This window comes from Exophiala viscosa, assembly GCF_022695815.1.
Source record: "Exophiala viscosa unplaced genomic scaffold EDD37scaffold_5, whole genome shotgun sequence".
Classification (NCBI taxonomy): Eukaryota; Fungi; Ascomycota; class Eurotiomycetes; order Chaetothyriales; family Herpotrichiellaceae; genus Exophiala; species Exophiala viscosa.
The window spans coordinates 885,879-904,033 of record NW_026944357.1 but is presented as its reverse complement, the minus strand read 5'-3'; the positions used below and the strand labels follow the sequence as shown (position 1 = coordinate 904,033).

General features: G+C 51.2%; 8 protein-coding genes across 8 annotated transcripts; 4 read left to right on the top strand and 4 right to left on the bottom strand.

Moving 5' to 3' along the window:
• Positions 1 to 417: 417 nt before the first annotated feature.
• Positions 418 to 2,060, bottom strand: EDD37DRAFT_407183 (uncharacterized protein). The gene has a single exon (XM_062812407.1). The coding sequence runs from the start codon at positions 1,832 to 1,834 to the stop codon at positions 527 to 529; it is 1,308 nt and encodes a 435-aa protein (XP_062670195.1). The 5' UTR covers positions 1,835 to 2,060; the 3' UTR covers positions 418 to 526.
• Positions 2,061 to 4,017, bottom strand: EDD37DRAFT_407319 (DNA repair protein endonuclease SAE2/CtIP C-terminus-domain-containing protein). Its single transcript, XM_062812409.1, has one exon. It carries the CDS (start codon positions 3,823 to 3,825, stop codon positions 2,287 to 2,289), a length of 1,539 nt encoding a protein of 512 aa, XP_062670194.1. The 5' UTR covers positions 3,826 to 4,017; the 3' UTR covers positions 2,061 to 2,286.
• EDD37DRAFT_630713 (uncharacterized protein) lies at positions 3,915 to 5,715 on the top strand. Its single transcript, XM_062816597.1, has 2 exons — positions 3,915 to 4,177; positions 4,223 to 5,715. Exons 1-2 carry the CDS (start codon positions 4,011 to 4,013, stop codon positions 5,640 to 5,642), a joined length of 1,587 nt encoding a protein of 528 aa, XP_062670193.1. The 5' UTR covers positions 3,915 to 4,010; the 3' UTR covers positions 5,643 to 5,715.
• An 891-nt stretch (positions 5,716 to 6,606) lies between these two features.
• On the top strand, positions 6,607 to 7,295 carry EDD37DRAFT_609306 (uncharacterized protein; the record flags this gene model as incomplete). Its single annotated transcript, XM_062815125.1, has 5 exons — positions 6,607 to 6,773; positions 6,824 to 6,947; positions 7,000 to 7,028; positions 7,083 to 7,189; positions 7,231 to 7,295. 5 exons carry the CDS (start codon positions 6,607 to 6,609, stop codon positions 7,293 to 7,295), a joined length of 492 nt encoding a protein of 163 aa, XP_062670192.1.
• Positions 7,296 to 7,806: 511 nt separating this feature from the next.
• EDD37DRAFT_630707 (peroxisome membrane protein) lies at positions 7,807 to 9,318 on the bottom strand. The gene has a single exon (XM_062816596.1). It carries the CDS (start codon positions 9,195 to 9,197, stop codon positions 7,869 to 7,871), a length of 1,329 nt encoding a protein of 442 aa, XP_062670191.1. The 5' UTR covers positions 9,198 to 9,318; the 3' UTR covers positions 7,807 to 7,868.
• Positions 9,319 to 9,904: 586 nt separating this feature from the next.
• On the top strand, positions 9,905 to 10,719 carry EDD37DRAFT_407074 (uncharacterized protein). Its single transcript, XM_062812405.1, has one exon. It carries the CDS (start codon positions 10,058 to 10,060, stop codon positions 10,592 to 10,594), a length of 537 nt encoding a protein of 178 aa, XP_062670190.1. The 5' UTR covers positions 9,905 to 10,057; the 3' UTR covers positions 10,595 to 10,719.
• A 4,632-nt stretch (positions 10,720 to 15,351) lies between these two features.
• Positions 15,352 to 16,688, top strand: EDD37DRAFT_407028 (MYB DNA-binding domain-containing protein). Its single transcript, XM_062812403.1, has 2 exons — positions 15,352 to 16,034; positions 16,148 to 16,688. The coding sequence occupies exons 1-2, from the start codon at positions 15,538 to 15,540 to the stop codon at positions 16,533 to 16,535; spliced, it is 885 nt and encodes a 294-aa protein (XP_062670189.1). The 5' UTR covers positions 15,352 to 15,537; the 3' UTR covers positions 16,536 to 16,688.
• EDD37DRAFT_406875 (alkylated DNA repair protein alkB 8) lies at positions 16,502 to 17,875 on the bottom strand. Its single transcript, XM_062812399.1, has 3 exons — positions 17,568 to 17,875; positions 17,297 to 17,421; positions 16,502 to 17,217 (listed from the first exon to the last, which is right to left on the bottom strand). Exons 1-3 carry the CDS (start codon positions 17,691 to 17,693, stop codon positions 16,740 to 16,742), a joined length of 729 nt encoding a protein of 242 aa, XP_062670188.1. The 5' UTR covers positions 17,694 to 17,875; the 3' UTR covers positions 16,502 to 16,739.
• Between the last annotated feature and the right edge of the window lie 280 nt (positions 17,876 to 18,155).

The window sequence follows — 18,155 nt, the reverse complement described above, 5'->3', positions numbered from 1 at the left end:
ATGACGGGTGTTTCAAAGATGGGGTTGGGCTTCGGGTTTTTTATTTCGTCATCGGCACTGGCTGTATCATGATTGAGGGTTGTCAGTACATATGATGTAAGTGTAGCACTGTACCCACATAGTCAGCATCCCATTGTCATGCACTTGACAGGATCTCTTTGTACAGAAAGACAGTGTTCTAGTGTATCGAGTGCATCTACCAATTCAAATTCCCCTTTCCTGATTTCACAGTAATAGACGCATGTGGGCAAGTGTAGTGTGAACAGTCTACCCGTGAACAAAGAATCAAGAACAAAGAAGAGACACATACATTCGTTCCTGGTTGATTGTCAAACAAAGGATGTTCAGCCCGTCTTCTGCCACACAGCTAAGCTACATACAAAGTCCAAAACCTCCTCTCATCTTGTACAGACAAAGGCAGTTCAGCATGCATCGAAAATCAGGCAATGCCAATCAGGCCAGGAATGAATGCTCGCCCAGTCTCTGCAGGACGCCTCCTAGCAAACTCTAGCTGGCCTCATCTGACTCAAAGCGAAACTCTCACTTTCTTTCTCGGTGGTTCCTTGCCACGATCGTCCACGTCAGGATTGTACACCAGGTCAAACGCATATTTAAATCCCCGTCCATTTTTGACTCGGACTTTGCAAGCCTTGAGATCAGCCTCGGTCAGTCCCGCGCCCTTCATTAGCAGGTCTTGTAAAAACCGTATCTCCTCTTGAGCCTCGTCATACATGGCTCGATAAACGTTCAGAGGTTTTCTGCGCTTTGCCCTGTGCAATTCTCGTTGTTGCTCTTCCTTGCGGGCGCCTGCTGGATTTGCTACAACGGGCCTAGAGTCTGAATCGCTCGATGAGTCTGATTCTTCTGAACTTTCGGAGTCGGAGGATTGGCCATTTCTGCTCGGTCGCTCCTTAGGCGTGACATTGAGACGGTCCCGTAGCTGCGCGGAGACGCTGGCCACATCGATTTGCGGTGGCTGTGGAGTAAGATCAAGCACTGGGCTGGAGGCTCGGTGGTGGAGAAACGCTTTTGCCTTCTTCTTCTTGGGATGGGTTGGGGGTCTCCTTGTGTTGTCGTCAGCAGCATCACGTTCAAGGTTGGCTGCTTCGCGTCTTTTCCTCCTCTTTGCGGCGCTGGATAGTTGCCTTGTCGAAGATCCTTTCTTTCTGGATTGCTTACGCAAGCCCTTCGGAGTTCCAGTTTCAGTATCGCTTTCTATTTTGATAGCTGATATTTCGTCTGTCCCCAGCGTCGGCGGTGTAGGGAGCTGTGCCCTGCCAGGTCCTGACTCGGCTATTGGAGGCTGTCGTGCATCTGTTTTAGATGCGGCGGCGCCGCTCTGAGGTGTGTCGACTGGCGATGGAGCAGTGACACCCCTCGTGTTCTGATCTTCGAGGTAGGTTATGAGACCCCCTAGAAAGCGGTCGACAGGCCGTCCTGAAGGCGGGAAATATGGAATAGGTATGAAAGACCCAAGTAAACGGCACTTCTCGCTCAACGTATCGGCTCGTGGCAGATTGCCGCGCTTCAGGCCCGCGGGGCACGTATTATGCACAAACGAGATAGCATCTTCTAGAGCAGCGAAGATTCGGCTTTTTGAGTGTGGCGGGCTCTTGTAACGAGCAGGGATTAGTTGCTCGATTCGCGAGATCAGAGGTTGACTTATGTCGTAATTGTTGAAGGAAGAGTTTTCTCCGTCGATTATGTTCTCTCCGGTCCGTATCTTGAGTGACACCATCCTACTTTTTCCAGCAAGTGCAAAGTGTTGTCGCGAACGAAGGTCGTGTGCATGCGGCTCTGCGGGCCGGGAATTGGTCTTGTGGTGGTGGCTCATCTCAACTTGAAGTGAGAAGTGAACTCGAAATAGAAAACATGCGGCCTGCTAGTGATAAAGATCGGATCAGAAAGAATAAGCGTCGAGCATCGGAGGGCTTTCTCAACAGATAAAGAGCGACTTAGAGGAGCATTGCGGACTGGGCCAGCAGGAGAGAGAAAGAGTGCGCAGGTCGCAGTATCAGTTGACCATCATCCAGATGGTGCAAAGTGACGCTGTGGATGAAAGGAAATCAATCGAAGACAGAAGTACCTCACCTCCACGTAGGTAGATCTTGTCTTCCAGTACTGACCGGAGGGCTCTGATAATACTCGCTTTTACTCTTCAATCCCGACCTTGCCTGTTAGCGCGAGGCCACGTACCCGTTACAGACTCTTCGAATGTCTATTCCCCCGATGTGCTCTCTAATGATGTTCGCGCAGAGATCGTCGATGTCCTCAACGATATTCTTATCATTCGTCCGCAAAGAGCCACCGTCCGTCTCCTCTCTTGGCTTCTTCGTATCGCTTTTCGATCTCTTGACGCTCCATGAGTCTTGCTTTTTCCCGATTCTCTTTGTCCTCTTGTGTCGAGGGGAAATCTGTGCTCCAAAACCCCGGCGGAGTTTGTGCTCGATCATATGCAACTCGATGCATCTTGCCGTACTGATTTGCCAGCCTCTTCGCACGGGCTTCGTGAATGAGATTGAGTCGCGCAAGTGGTGTCAAGGTACGTATCCTCTCCTCTGAATCCGGTCCCAGGAAGTATAGGAGCAACTCGTCATCTGTCATATCCTTGTCTGCTGGAAGTGTATCTGCCAACGCCCTGAATTTGGCACCACAGCACTCAGGGCGTGTGCAGCCTGGCAAGCATTTCCTGGCTTCACGTCCGCGCATAACGTCTTCGAAGGCGTAGTCAAAGCCACCGTTCCAAGCTGGGTTGATCTTGAAATGTGAAAGGTTGAGTCGATGCACTGGCCTAGAGCGATATGGTTCCTCATCCTCAGGCCCTGCTGCAGGACGTGCCTTTGGGGGAAGGAATGGTGGTTTCCTTACTGATGTGGCCTTCGGAGCAACGGAAGGCAGGACATTCGTAGGAGGCAACGGCGCTCGAGGTTCCACTTCATCTGTCGAAGGTGACAGTCTGTGGTCTGCCGCGTTTGTGTCAGGTCGAGAAAGGAGCTTTGAAGGAGTGGGCCCCGGAGCTGTGAGCAGAGCCTGGAGACGCTGATGCGGTGAGCTGCTTTCGTTCGCACCAGTATCCTTTCCCTTTGCGGAGCCCGGTCTTTCTCGGCTGTACTCCTCACCATCTTCCGCCACTGCAGGGATTGCTTCAGCTCCTCTATCGCTGAGCCTCTTAAACTTGGGACGGTTGTGCGAGACATTGCCCCCAGACACGACATTTGCAGAAATCTCCTTCAGAACTTGAGGACTTGTGCTTCGGGGTCGCTTTCGCTTGCCGTCCACGGGTGTCGTGTTGCCTTGAGTCTCATCAGATGAGATGACTGGGGAGGAGACACCCGGATGCTGTAATCGCCATTTTCTTTCCTTTGCTTGTACAACGCGTAATTTTGCTTTCAATTGGTCGATTTCGGCTTGTCTCTCGACGTCCTTCCTGAAGAATTGGTCGAATTGAGCAGATAGGTCGGGTGCAGCGGCCTGCTTACCACGTAATTCTTCAAGCTGCTCTTTGAGTTTCTCGTTTTCCAATCTCAACGGTTCATCAGAATGCTCAGATGGTGATTTAGATTCATGTCGATGAAATCGTAGCTCCTCAAGTTCCTGCTTGAGCTGCTCATTCTCGCGTTTTAGTATATCGTCCGGAGGTGGAGGCAGTACAGGAGCATCTCTTTGTTTGCTCAGGATATCGTCAAGTTGCTCCTTGAGCTTTCCATTTTCATGCTTCAACCGTTCAATAGTCTTTATACTCTCATTAACTTGACGATAAAGAAGTTCGCTCTGAGTCAATGCCGATATAAGGGTGCTCGTCAATTGTTGTGCCGACGCGCTCATCTTCTTATATGTTGGAGACAAGACAAGACAAGACGCGTTCAAAGCACCAAAAAGAGAGTCAACTCGGCCAAACTCCGGCAGTTCTTTGGGTCGACGCCCGGAATATCACAGTCGCAATTGCCGCAAGACAGTACTTTAACCACTTTTTGTCTAAACAGTGCAGGCACTGCTGAGATAGAGGCACGATGCCCAAGCGGCGGAGGTCTGATGACGATGATATCGACACTCCTGGTCAGTCCACTATCAAGAGATGTCGGACCGGACCAAGACGCAATCTGTTGGACATTAGTGATGAGATCCTACTTCGCATCCTGTCCAGTCTCGAGACAAAGGACCTACTCCGTACTGAAAGGTGAGTGCTTGTGCACTACTCAAGTATCGACTGATGCTTTCTCAGTGTCTCACAGCGTTTTCGCTCGTTAGCCACCGATCGGGAGATATGGAAAGCAAATTATTACGATGCCTGGATCGAGTCACGAGCCCGTCGATTACCGCCTACCAAGACCCGAGAAGAATCAAGGCATCGAACAAAAATTGCGAAATGGCTAGAGCATGGACAGAAATTGAGGGATGGTCCTACTGTCGATTGGAAACGACAGTTCAAGATCCGCAGCAATTGGGTAGCTGGGAATGCAAAAGTCCATGAAGTAGAGGTTGCGAATCCTCCATCGCCACCAGTCATCGCAAAACTTCACAAAGGCATAATATTCACTGTCGACCGGTTGTCCGGACTACGGGCATGGTCGTCGTCTGCCGGGACACGAACTTTGAAGGCTCAACAACCCCTACATCTCGAAGCCGAAGCAACCTGCATGGCCCTGGACACCTCCGATGGCCTAGTACATGTACTATTGGGTTTCCGAGATGGCACTTTCTCAATGTATGCTTTTAAAGACGAGGGCAAAATCGAACCAGTGATGAGCCACCGCTCAGCAGACGGACCCCTTATGGCTGTTGCTCTTGCAATGCCGTATGCCATGACCGTTTCCAAGACGAAGTTCCTATCACTTTATGATCTAAGCACACATCAGGAGGAAGGCGCAGCAGCTGGAAAATTGGCACCGATTGCCCGGCTCCAGTCAGATGCGTCCTTTTCACCGGTTTCACTGGCACTGCGAAGAACGTCCACGAGGGTCATCGCCACTGTAGCGTATGCATTCAACAGGGTGCATTCTGGATGGTGCATGGGATTGCAGGAGATCATGATGTCGGCAAACGGCCTGTTGTTGGACAGTAGGCTGGCTTCAACGATTGAAACACCCATTGATGCGCGGTATCAGGGTAAAGACAAATGGGAGATGGCCACCCGCGCCGCCAGCTCTTTACCAATGCCTCTACACCCTCAGCTGATGAGTCCACCTACTTCATTATCTTACGAGCATCCATTTCTCGTATGCACGCTAGCAGACAACACCATCATGTCATTCATGGTGACCTCGAATGAAACAAAGCTGGAGGTCAGTGCCGGTCGACGTCTCTGGGGACATACGTCTGCCGTCTCTGGAGCGGAAGTCAACAATCGAGGGAAGGCCGTTTCGATCAGCTGCCGAGGCGATGAGATCCGGGTATGGGAGTTGGAGCCTGTGATGACGACCAGCGTTCAGACAAAGACTAGCACGCGAATAAAGGCGGTGCATGATCTGTCCGGAATTGCCACAGCGTTGGCAGAACGAGGCTCCGGGTTAGGGCTTGCTCTCCATGAGATGAAACGAGAACTCAGCCTTACTCGTAGATGGGTAGGCTTTGACGAAGAACAAGTTGTGGTCCTGGGCGAAAGAGATCAGACACAGATAATGGCGCTATACGACTTTACATAGAAAGTTTGGCGTTTTAGGGAAATGATATATGAATGAATAATGGCTCGATGAATGAGGTCTGGCCGATCTCTCACCAATCTCTGAATCGTTCAAAACTTTCAGGCCCATCCAGATCACGGTTTGGACGTTGCTGGAGTGGATCGAGGGGATGTGCGACCTGCACAGGATCGAACCAGTGGAGTGGACGAAATACTAAACGAGCGACTCAGGCGGCTCGCCCCCGTTGGCTTTGGCTTTTGCGGGCTGGCGCAGCGCAGTGCTGAGGGAACAGTGAACAACTGGCGGCGTAAACGTCAAAAAACTGTGACGAAAGAATCAACCCCCCCACTAATTATTCTTGCTGCCGCTTGCACGTTGACAACTGCCACTGCTCATTTTCTCCTCCGCCTTCACTTTGCCCTCAATCGCAATCCAAAACAATTTCATTGCAACCTGCAACAATCAAATCTGTGGCTCAAAGTCAAGATCGCTCTCAATAACACAATCTACTCGCTTCTGGTACGCTTTTGTGCTCTTCCTGTCTCTCAAAGACATTCATACTGACGGATTTGCTTCAGTTAGCTCAAATCAACTCTCTACAAGATGGATCGTGGCTGCTACAACTGCGGTGACTCGTCTCACCAGGTGCTTATGATCGCTATGACTACTCTTCCACCCTCTTACGCTACTCCAGGCTCGCGATTGCCCTAAGAAAGGAAACCCTACCTGGTAAGCAATTCTCTGCAGAGAGCCTTCCAAAATACAATAGCTAACCAGATCTTGCTAAACAGCTACAACTGCGGTGGTATGACGCCTGCTCGCCTCCTCCCAATTTCATCAAGCTAACCCTTTCCACAGCTGAAGGACACGTCAGTCGCGAATGCACTGCTGCTCCCAAGCCAAAGTCTTGCTACAAATGTCAGTTTGATTTCGAAAACATCTGGCTGAAAACACATTGACAGAAACAGGTGGTAACGAAGGACACATGGCCCGTGACTGCCCTCAAGCTGGTCCTCCTGGCGGAGCTGGTGCTGGCTGGGGCAGTGGCGGAGGTCAATCCTTCGGTGGCGGCGGCGGGAACTCCTATGGCGGCGGCGGCGGCGGCTCTGCTCGTGAATGCTATCGCTGCGGTGGACAAGGTCACATAGCGCGGTGAGTTCATCATTACCCGACATCTTCGGGAACAATTGCTGATTTCTCAGTGACTGCACCTCATCCGGTGGCCAACAAGGAGGCTATGGTGGTGGCGGTGGTGGCTACCAACGTGAGGGTGGCTACAGCCGTGGCGGCGGCGGCGGCGGCGGCGGTGGTGGTCAGACCTGCTATGTGAGTACTTTTCCAACTCAACTTTCACGGGCGTATTGCTAACGATGAGTAGTCATGCGGAGGTGTCGGCCATATGTCACGGTATATCATATCTCCTGCTGTGCTCCTGACCGATCCCGACTAACTCGTTACCAGTGACTGCACCCAAGGCCGTGCTCAGAAATGCTACAACTGTGGTGAACAAGGTCACTTGTCTCGCGACTGCCCATCTGAGCCAAGCCAAGAGCGCCTCTGCTACAAATGTAAGAATATCTGTTAAAATCGTGGTCGTGTATGCTAACAGCGATTCAGGCAAGCAACCTGGACATCTCCAGTCCGCTTGCCCGGCCTAGAATGGTCGCGGTTTAAGCTCCAACACAAATCTCTTTTCCTTTCGTACCCATATCACAAAAAAGCACGGTCCCATGGATGCTCGATGATGAGAACGTGTTCTCGAACATCATGATGACATGACAAGACGACACTCGAGCAATTACTGATAGTTTCAACTCTTTTATCAACGGCGAATGGACGACCATCCTGGGTACCACATGTGAATTGGTGAAAGGGCCTTCTTGAAGCCAGATGGATATGAACTCGATTTTCGAATGGTTTTTGCAATGCAGGATAAGACGGGAGAAGATGAAGTGCTTGTACGAGAATATCATGGGTGGCATTCATGCTGGAATCGACCAAGAGTACTATGCATCTGGGTGATCATGGTAACTTGAAGTGGCTTCAGGCGGATTTACAGATGTCAACATGGAATATGCAAGTCGAGGCTATGCGAGGAGCTGAAATTGAAGACACAGTCTGACAGTCACATACTTAGGTAGTCGTGACCAGGCAGCACTAAAAGTTCAAAGTATTGCGATCGATCATTGTTTTCCATTGCATTCGTTCAATATCATTACATAAGAGCGCCATGTACCTGGCACCTCATTACATAGTCGACGTGCTGAAATAGTAGTTACCCCAAAGATATTCGTACTCCTCGACCACTGTGCCCGCTAGATCAATCAGCGGCCTACCCTTCAACGAGTCGGCAACACCATGGATCCATTTCTTCGTGACATTCTCGTAAAATGCACCTCTCATGCCCCACCAAGCCAGACTCCAGCCACGCTTCTTCAACTCGTCCCTCTCCAGCGCGGATAGACCGTTTCTTGCGCCGCCGGGCACTCTCGCCGCGAGATCGGCCTTGGCCATTTGTCTCGCAAAGTATTCCATGGCGAAGCCCACAAGCCAGGGCGTCCAGTGGCGTTTCCACTTCGTGCCCTCGTACCCGTAACTCCGGGCCACACGCTGCATCATGAGTGCGTACACAACGGGCCGGAGAATGTACATTATCTCTGCGGCTTGGCCGCGTAGTGTCGTGAGTTGGTGGAGGAGTTGTTTCGCGGGCTTGACATCGTCGGCTGTAAGCACATGATTGAGCAGATAACTCGACACGGTTTCGGGCGTAGGAAGCGTAGGCAGTGTGAACCCGGTGCGCGGCATGCTGTACGGTTCGGATATGGATAGTGAGGATGCTGAGGGTTTGCCATTGCCGCTGTCCGACATTGGCGGTGTGGGGACGCCCGCTTCGCCCAGAGCGGTTTTGACATCGAAGGAGTCGCCATTGTCGGCACGAAGTGCTTGCAGTTCGTCTTCTTCTTCACCTTCGGCCTCGACGGGCGCAAAGTCCTCGCGAAGAGGCATTGGCGGGCTGACTAGTGGTCGTGAATTGGTGAGTCGCATGAGGAGTAAGCGACATATCGCCTTGAATGATTCCAATAGGACCACTACGCGCCATCGAGTCTTTTCTCCACCGCGCCGGCGCGCGACCATCTCCCAGAGGAGTTCTGTGTATTGTGCAATTTTCATGAGTGTCGCGATCTTGGAGTATAATGATGATGAGGTCGTCCAGAATGTAGTGTATCTTGCGTGTAAGGAGGGTTTAGGATTTTGTAATTTGACGACTTTGGATTTCAGGACTGTTGGTGATAGAGCTAGGAGGGAGGCGCGCTTCTTGAGGAGATGGTCGTGGTAGATGGAGAGGAGTTGGACGAAGGTGTGGACGGATTCGGATGCGATCTCGGCATCGTGGAAGCGCGCTCCGGGAAGGAGGTAGGTGAGTGAGCGCAGGCTCTGCTCAACGTTGGATACAGCGGATGCGTTGTGCGCGACGTAGTTTGCATATGTAGAGGGAAGGTTAAGGGCTGCGGTTGATGCGCTGGAGAGAGTGTTCATGGTCGCGTGTGCGGAACGGCGAAGCGTCGAAGACGCCATCGCTCTAGAGCCTGGAAAGCCGTTCCCAGCCGACTATTCCAGCGATATAGAGACAGGCTCGGTCGTGATGATATCGTCTCGTGCTGGTTGATTAGATGGATAATAAGTACAGATTGTGTTGGATACGGATGTGTCAGGGAGGTTGGTCGACGTCAAGTATGGGATGAGATGTGGTGGTCCACCCTGATTGGCTCTGTCATGTGCCGAGGCTCGACGTTATCAAACCGTCCACTACAGAGTATCATCAACGACAACGGTCTGCGGCTTCTGTCTCCACGGCGCACACGTTAGTCTCGTCGACTTGCCAGAGGACAGGAGCATCTTTCCCCAGAACAAGTGGAAAGAGGCTGGCCCTTTTTCACAGTGAAGGATGTGCTTTCCCTCACAACTAAGGCCGCATGGTAAGACAAGTCGGGTGTCTTTCCCTCTGGTCCTGCCAGCAGCATGAATCCCCGAGATCCAGGATTTGAATGATCACCGCCTCGGGTGATTGTCCGAACTATTCCATTGTCTGATTCAGCCAAGCGGCAGCTGTATATCGCCGCCGCACCCATTCAAAATCGGCTATACTGGCCGCCTTCGGTGTTTTGAAAAGTGCAGGAAAGGTCAAACCGATCTTTCTCTGCGACTCTTCCTTTCTTACTACCTTGTGAAAGCAACATCTCCAAGACAGCGACAAGAAGACTCTCTATCACGACGCTGTGTTCTTTCAAGTCATCACAAAGTCTTGCCCCTGATCAGTCCTCGACAACGCTACCTCTTCGTGTTCTACAGCGATCAGCATAGCTTCTTCTTCTCGTACAGACCTTCCAGACCTTCTCACGCTTCACAAACCGATCTATTCAAGTCCAGAAACCACAATGGCACCAAAGAAGTCCACCAGAAAGGCCTCAAAGTCCTCAAAGACCTCCAAAACCTCCTCCGCCGGCACCACCAAGCCTGCCAGCACTCCCTCCGGTCCCTGGTCAGCTGCTCGCGTCCTGAACGGTTCTTCTCTTGTTGTCGCGAAAAACATACACGCCTTCCTCGTCGCTGCAATCTCTGGCTGGTCTACGGACTATACTGAAGCCGAGAAACGTGCAATCATCGATTCTCTTCCACCACGTCTTCGCCAATACAATGAGGACATCTACGGCGCCTTGGTCTGTCCCCTGACTGCAGACATGGTCCAGAATGACGCCAACATCAAGGCAGCAGTCCCCAAGTTCAAGCAGAATGTGGCAGAGGGTTTCTACGAGCAGGGATGGCAGAATAGGGCCAGGAGGGCCATGGAGGAGCGCCAGGATGGGCGGTTTGAGGAGTATTTGGAGGAGTTGGTAGAGGCAGCTTTTGGCGAGGCTGAGGTTGCCGGTGAGGCCGAGGAGGGCGACAGCGAGGATGGAGAGTGGGAGGCCTGATCGGGCGGGAGTGAACCAAGAGCACAATAGCAGATAATTCGAGCATCATGAGCGAAAGGCTCCCAAACGTCAATAAGATGACTTTCCACCTCTGTCCAGGGTGTACTTCCTAATTTCAATGACTTGACCTTCCCCGATGAACCCCGGGAGCGCTTCATGCCTGACAACTTAGTATTCCTCGTTAGCATGGGTACTCTCCATGTATTCAGTGTGATAATCCTTTTCGATGAATTTTAGGAGTGCTTCGTACTCAATAGACTAATATTTCTTCTTTGATATAGGCGCACTTCGGATTTCCAATGATGTACTTTTCTTCCGATATTGCTGGGGAGTCCTTCGTACATAACAACATAGTATATCTCGTTTGATAAGGTGCCGTCCCTGGCGTTAATGCCTTGTCACCTTGTTTGAAACGGGTATGCTTCGTAGACACATATCTTCCATACTCATGGTTGTATTCAGAGGTATCCAGCATCACAAGTAACGACCTTACCTCCTTGCAAGTGGAGTTCTGCTTGTTTTCAAGACATTGTAGACATCCATTGTAGATGGAGTGCCACAGCATTGACAGCTGACCAACCTGGGGTTGGAAATTGGTCCAACGTGATGCAAACCACGCTGACAACGGACATGCCTCAGGCCGGCGACAAAGCAACAAGCAGGAAATGCACAGCAATGTGGTAGTAGAGGGCCCCTGCCCCAAAGGAGGTGCATGCAGATAATGAAATATTGTGGCACGCCAGATGCTGAACAACCATTGCGGGAGAGGAATCCGCCTGCATCAAAGGCAGGTCGCACAGCATAACGGTTCTGCGGGAACCCGGATCTCAATCCAGCCTGTGTGACGGAAGGCTGAATGTACCATAACTAGTACAAGGGATCTTCGGTCGCGTCACACCCACTCACGATGACACGGACTTACAGCAAAACAATTCTGTTGTGATGGCTGCCTCGTATTCAATTTCAGGTCGACACCAGTTTGTCGGATATTTGCTTCATGCGGTGTGACGTGTCGAGAGCACGAGAGAATCGACCGATCGACCTGATCATGGGTTATCCCGGCGGGCTTGTTGCCTCCATGCATGCATGGAGACCCTGGGGAAGATAGATCACAAGCCACCACCACACTCCATCAGGCTTGATATGCTAGACAGGTCCAGCACAAATTGTGGGAAGTATATCAAGACTAGGTAAGTAGACAGACCCAGGCGGGTCGCAGTCAACTGCGGGAGGTCTTCTCAGGATGTCAATACTGCCTTCCGCCATGTATCTTAATTAGTGACAGCCTGCGCGATGTGGACAACTTCACATTGTTCTTGAGGCGAGAACATTTGACCCTCTGCAAGGCCTGACAGGCCTTGGGCTCAAGGGGTAAGCCTCGTAGACCATCAATTACGGAATGGTAATAAAGTCCCATACGTTGACATCGTTCCAACCCAAATTGATAAGGGGCACTCTGCAGTAAACAGCGCATGTCGTCTGCTTCAAAGAAGGCTGCTGTTCCTGTCTCAAACGTCGGACTCAGCCTGGTCAGCAACTTAAAAACAAGCGAGTGTGCCCAGGACGACTCGGCCCGCAAAGATGGCCACGACAGGCTACTCATCCGAGCCTTGCTGGTTTGGCGAGTGCAGAAAGAAACCGCTCTCGTAAGTGAGGACGTGGTTGTAGGGGTGAGATCTGTCTTCTCTGGTTGGATTGTAATACCAACGACGGGGAAGCAGGTAGCCAGGCCTAGGAGCCGCTTAAACGGCTATGGCGTCGAACGGTGTTTCTAGAAGTTCGCCAAACAGGTCGAGCCAGCTGAGTGCGCAAATTAGTCCGTTCAAGGTGCACACCCATCACTGAACATTTTTCCAGGGAGATAGACTGCGTCCGAGTAGATCGTTGTTAACAACACAGAAAACGGCAAAGAAACAATTAGGATAATACACCCGAAGTTGTCAACTTGTTACTCTGCTGGGCTGTCAGAAATGATTACAGTACATCAACGGGATTGGGGGCTGAAGCGGCTTGACCTGACTTGCCAAACCCTGAGCCAGCCCTTCCGCTCCCGCCATTATCACGGTTGGAATTCTCTGACGGATCTTCCCAACTACCGATGTTTCTCGCCAACATGATTCATAGGTCAGAAACGGCGCGCTTGTCACTTAGGGCGATCGAGTTCCCAGCGATTTCATGAGGTTTCCGGTACATTCCCTGTTTCAGTTTGGCTTGAAACAGCGCAACAATCTTGGGACGTCATAAAAGATCCATGGGTACCTAGGCAAGCCTGGCCTTCCTGGCCTTTGATGCAACGGCCGACCGCTTGCATGCTGCAGCAGTCAAACACATGACTTGTCAAGAAAAGCAAAACAAAATGAAGCTGCAACCGTTTTTCTTGGCCTTGCTTGTGGCGCTTGTCACAGGTGCAGGTGCAGATCTTGTCTGTGCTGTCATGCTCATCCGAAGCGTGTTATGTGACTTTGTAACTTTGTATGAGCGGCATCATGAGTTTGTCAATAATACCCATGACCCCTTATGGCAAATTCAGACACTCTGCAGCGCAAATGCATGCCGGGTAACGGGTACGTCGTTATGGCCTATAGCCGGTCATCAAGAAAATCCTCCTTCCTTGTTCAGGGTCTGGCACCACGTGTACTCTGCGTATCATACTTGTTGTCCTAGAGTAGAAACAGTCGGTGTGTACACCGCTTCTCACCGCCTTCTTTTGCAGTTTGTGGTTGGCATGATCTCGGACTGTGATCAGTAGAATGAGGCATTGTTGTCGTCACAGCCAGACTCGCACCGTGTTTGCTTGGTAAATGTGTGGGTGACGGCCGATGTTCTCACATGTTTGACGGCGGGCTGCTTCTGACACTATAGTAGCACAGCAGGAAAACCCACGATACCTGCCATGCTGCAGTCCCGGATGCTGGACAAGCCTAAGACTCTGTCTACACGTCCGCTGCCGTGTTCTAAATGACAAAAGTCTTCTTTTGGTTGATGGGGGTGTTCGAATCAGACTTGCAAGAGATGAGATCCGTCAGGCGTATGGTCCTTTCGTTTCTGCGCTAGAGAAGAACTGTCAGTGTCAGTTGCAGGAGTGACTCGGCGCCTGACAACGCAGGAGTGGTGGATCATTTGGGAGGTGGAGTTGGTTGGAAACTAGTTTAACCTGCAGTCGGTCTGTCCCCCTTCTCTTCTTGCTTTCAGACCTCGTATCAGTCCCTGAAAGTGCACGGTGAAGAAGACACGAAGCAATAATGTGAACGCAGTGGGCCGGCGCGGAATAAAGGCGTCATAAGTGTTGAACTCAAAGACAGAAGCATTGTTTCCAACGCCTTGTTCTCTGCCTTACGAACCATGTTTTGTTGTTCCGTCCTCGCTTCAGATCATCTGCCCACGAGGAGCGGATCCAGCAAGCAAGCTTTCTCCCGAGTTCCCCGTGAAGACTAAGGAAAGCGGGACGAGTCCGACGGGTGTTCGCTCGTTAGGGGAGCCTTGAAAAGTATGTGGACTTGTAACAATTCGGGGGAGAGCATGGGCCGGATAACTGAAGCGAAGAATGTTGTCACTATTGCGGACAAGATGGTGGGAGGGTAGACCTGCGCTTTGATGATGATGAGTTGAGTTGAGTTCAAGTTCAAGTTCAAGTTCGACTTCTCGGCCGCTGTGCCGTGTGTTTAATCTTCATCTTGACTGTCAATCTGTCCAAACTGGCTTCAGATCATTAATGGGCCGTGCATATCGTCCATTCGCGGGGTCAACGAACGGCAGGATACGAAGAAGAAAACTTTAGTTGTGAGCCGACGGAAATATAAAGCAACATGTATCATATCCGAAGAATCGTAGAAAATTGTTTTTAGAGAGGACGTTGAACACAACTGTAGTGAAAGGCATGCCACATCATCATGCCTTCCCAAGGCATCCAGTAGCAACTCCCTTCATCCCTACACAATATAATTCAACGGCATCAATCACGAACCTGACCATGAGATCTTACGAACTTTATCTCATCATCATCGCTGTCAAAAAAAGGTGCTCAAAAGTCTATCAATCCTCGTTTTCGCCAAGCTTCTGGCACTGGCAGGTCTCGCTTTGACGCCATTAATGCTCCGCCCCTGTTGCTAGATGCAGATGTTCCTGCAAGCTGCTCCCTTCAAAGTTCAAAACGGTGAACCCCGGTAAGACCATGTACCAGGCACAGGGGTTGAGCACTTCCCTCCTCTGGATCAATATGCAGCCTCCCCTATCGTTAGGGCCAAGAGGCCGCCACAAGGGAATATGGATCCTTCTGACTCTGGGTTTGTGACGATATCTTGCTTGATAATGCTCCCAGGTGCGTCCAAGACAGTGCTAAACGACGAACGCTGCAGGGGCGACTGGGGCACAGCGCGTGAGTAGCCGTCCGCCGCCCGCTGGGATTCGGATGAGCATAATAGAGACAAAGTACATACCGCCAAAGCCAACTCCGCTCTCTAAGCTTGTTTGCGGCGTCGTTCTGGCAGTTGCCAATACCGGCGTGCAAGTGCCAGGCTGTGGTGGGCTCGCTCAGGCCTGTCCACCTCCTGCCAGCTGCCACGAAGGCTGATGCAAAGGAAAAGAGCAATCTATGGCAGACTGCTGCTGAATTGACCCGCTCCCTCAGACCGCACTTTTGAACATCTTCCACATACTGAGTGAGCACTGAACACTTCTTAAACAAGTGTCCCTGTCTACGACAAAAGATCGCCTTGAGTACGCCCCTTTCTCCTTCTCGACAAGTTGGCACATATCTAAAATTCTCGCGTATTCCCTCATCCGTATCCCTGGAACAATCTGTGGAAACACCGGCGTCCTGCTCAGTCCTCGTTGGTATCGGCCTGATGCCAGAAAGAACGCTACCTGGTTACTGGTAACTTATTTGAACTCACCTTCGTGGCTTATTTTCCGGCCTCACACGTTCACGACAATCAACATTTCTCATGCTGGTACTTCCTCATGTGTATGGCACCATCCAGTCACCGTGTTTGGCGTCTACACCTCCACACCACTCCAGCCAGCCAACGGTCTCACCACCCATCGTGGATATCTCGTTGCTGCTCAAGTCAGCCGAAGACGACGAGAACCGCTCTATCAGCTCTCCCGCTTCGGTCTCTCGCTCAGGATCGGCGCCATCGAGTGTCACAACGAGCGTGGCACCGTTGCCACCACAGCCGCGCTCCGCGGTACCCGCGAAAAGGCTCTTGTCAAGCGAGGACAATCCCATCCAGTCACCTGCCAAGAAGCAGTCCAAATGGTCTCCCGAGGAAGACACCAAGATCATTCAACTCCGCCAGGATGGTATGAAGTGGGAGGATATCAGCAAGCATCTGCCTGGTCGTAGCGCCATTAGCTGCAGGTTGCATTACCAGAACTACCTAGAGAGAAGGAGTGAGTGGGATGAGGACCGCAAAAACAGGCTCGCAAGGTTGTACGAGAGGTATGTTGAGAAACGTCGCACTAGATCGCGGCACGCAAAGCTGCCCAATCTTGTCTCACCCACCCTCACCCAAACCTTACATCGAGTCACTAACCTCGTGCTTTTGATTGCAGGTTCCGCGCGGATATGTGGGCGAGAGTCGCCGAAGAAATGGCAATGCCGTGGCGAGCAGTCGAAGCCATGCACTGGCAGATGGGTGAACATGAAATGGCGAAGCGTGCCGGCGTGACACCTTTCTCCCTCGGTAACCCTACCAATACCTTCGATTCGATGACCTTGCCTCCACGGGCACAGTTTCGACACGGCCCTCCTCCACGACTGCAGCGCTCGTCAACACTAAACGAGCTGTCGTTGTCAGGACCGCTAACAGGGCCCCAGCAGTTGCCTTCGTTAGCAGAACTGACAGCAGGACTACCAGCGCTCACGACTCCTCCATACCAGAGCACAGATCCTTTCCATCACCTGTACAGTAACTCCAGAGACCGGAAGTCCCCTTTTTGATGATATCTTTTTGTTGGCATCGTACTTTGAGCGAGTTTTCTACATCAGGCGGGCGCGAGGATTGAAGTTTCGGTTTATCATGATTGTCCTTTGGTCGAATTTTGCGCATACATGGTCCTCTATAACGCGCAGGCAAGGACCTGTAATAATATCGATATGATGCTCATCCAGGAGGGCACAGTGGCACTATGCTCCTGAAAGATGTCATGTTTGTCGACCAATGATGATCCACCAGTTGTCGCGGTCGTACCCTGACTTGATTATCCTGGCACCAGCTGTCTTTGCATCGTTCTGGAGTTCACCTTCATGGTACAAGTGGTAATACCGATGATAAGTGGTGGGCGAACTTTCTGGCTTGGTGTTGTGTGTAGGCTTCAATACCCAAGGAACCAGCTGGTCTTGCTGGTCCCCTCTATCCCACCCACGTCGACTATTCTTCTGTTCGAGAGCCCATACAAAGAGCAACGCCTGCCCTCCATCATCTTTTTTTGAAGGTTCTCGTAGAGTCTCAAGGATCACCCTTATCGCATCGACTCTGCGCTCCTTCGACGACAGATGATGTATAACAGCTATCGAGATAGCAAAGTCAAAAACACCCCTAGGGTGAGGCAGACTCAACGTATCAGCGACAACAGCACTATGAGGCTGCCGTTGTCTCGCAATGTCAACAAGCGCCTTCGACCTGTACCGTAATCTCTGTCAGCAAAATCCAAAGTCCCATCTTCCCCCTATCATGAAAATTGATGCGGTGGCACACGCACCTGTCCGACGCCACGATGAAAACATCCTTGTTGACACCCAGGTACTTCCCGTTCCCACAGCCAATGTCCAAACCCACGGCCCCAGGCGGTAAGTTTCGTAGGAACTCGTCGACCACGGGCCACGGCTGTCAAAAACACAAAAAAAATGCATCAGTCCACGTCCATTCCAACCTTAAACATCAAACGGCGCACTACTGTGACAGTAGGCACCAAAGAAAAAACAAAATCATCGCGATGCCGCGTCAGCAAATGGGCAGTCAGAAGTTCTTACCTTGTACCGAGTCTCGGAAAAGTGGGTGGCAATCTCCTCGTAGACCTCGTGGACGTGTTTTTCCTCGTACTTTCGTGAGTCGGAGTCCTGGTCTGTGTCCGCGTTATCGACTTTGGCGTTGGCCATGGCGAGTGAGATGGCTTGCTACTATCGCAATTCCAAGAATTGCATCAGTACCGAAGCGGTAGTCGGTGACGAGACATAGTTTGTCGAGCGGTTCCGGTCCATACAACAGTGTAAAGATGTTTTGGAAGTGGTGTGATAGATCAGTTCACAAAGTCAAAGACATCAAGAAGGATTCGCGACAAAAGTTAACTTACTGGGTAATGTTCGGCATTGGAAAGTATTGCAGATGGAGCCGGAGATACAGCCTTGCCCCTCACCCATATTGCAAGGCTACCAGGATTTTGTGGTATGTGACTCATGAGGCAGGGCAGAATGATCACATACAAATAGAACCGTCGAAACAGAATCTAGAAATCTGTTGAGTACAGTCTTATTCAGAAGTGCTGCACGCATAAAGAGGCGGCCAGATACTATATGTAGGGGCTTGTAGATTCTTAGCCCAAGCCGTAAATCCTCCATCGT

Excerpts from the sequence above, each read along its gene's own strand:
- EDD37DRAFT_407183 (XM_062812407.1), bottom strand. The coding sequence starts at position 1,834 with ATGAGCCACCACCACAAGACCAATTCCCGGCCCGCAGAGCCGCATGCA.
- EDD37DRAFT_407319 (XM_062812409.1), bottom strand. The coding sequence starts at position 3,825 with ATGAGCGCGTCGGCACAACAATTGACGAGCACCCTTATATCGGCATTG.
- EDD37DRAFT_630713 (XM_062816597.1), top strand. The coding sequence starts at position 4,011 with ATGCCCAAGCGGCGGAGGTCTGATGACGATGATATCGACACTCCTGGT. Across the intron at positions 4,178-4,222 it reads GACCTACTCCGTACTGAAAG|TGTCTCACAGCGTTTTCGCT; the intron begins GTGAGTGCTTGT and ends ATGCTTTCTCAG.
- EDD37DRAFT_630707 (XM_062816596.1), bottom strand. The coding sequence starts at position 9,197 with ATGGCGTCTTCGACGCTTCGCCGTTCCGCACACGCGACCATGAACACT.
- EDD37DRAFT_407074 (XM_062812405.1), top strand. The coding sequence starts at position 10,058 with ATGGCACCAAAGAAGTCCACCAGAAAGGCCTCAAAGTCCTCAAAGACC.
- EDD37DRAFT_407028 (XM_062812403.1), top strand. The coding sequence starts at position 15,538 with ATGCTGGTACTTCCTCATGTGTATGGCACCATCCAGTCACCGTGTTTG. Across the intron at positions 16,035-16,147 it reads CTCGCAAGGTTGTACGAGAG|GTTCCGCGCGGATATGTGGG; the intron begins GTATGTTGAGAA and ends TTTTGATTGCAG.
- EDD37DRAFT_406875 (XM_062812399.1), bottom strand. The coding sequence starts at position 17,693 with ATGGCCAACGCCAAAGTCGATAACGCGGACACAGACCAGGACTCCGAC. Across the intron at positions 17,422-17,567 it reads TTTCCGAGACTCGGTACAAG|CCGTGGCCCGTGGTCGACGA; the intron begins GTAAGAACTTCT and ends TGTTTTTGACAG. Across the intron at positions 17,218-17,296 it reads TTCATCGTGGCGTCGGACAG|GTCGAAGGCGCTTGTTGACA; the intron begins GTGCGTGTGCCA and ends ATTACGGTACAG.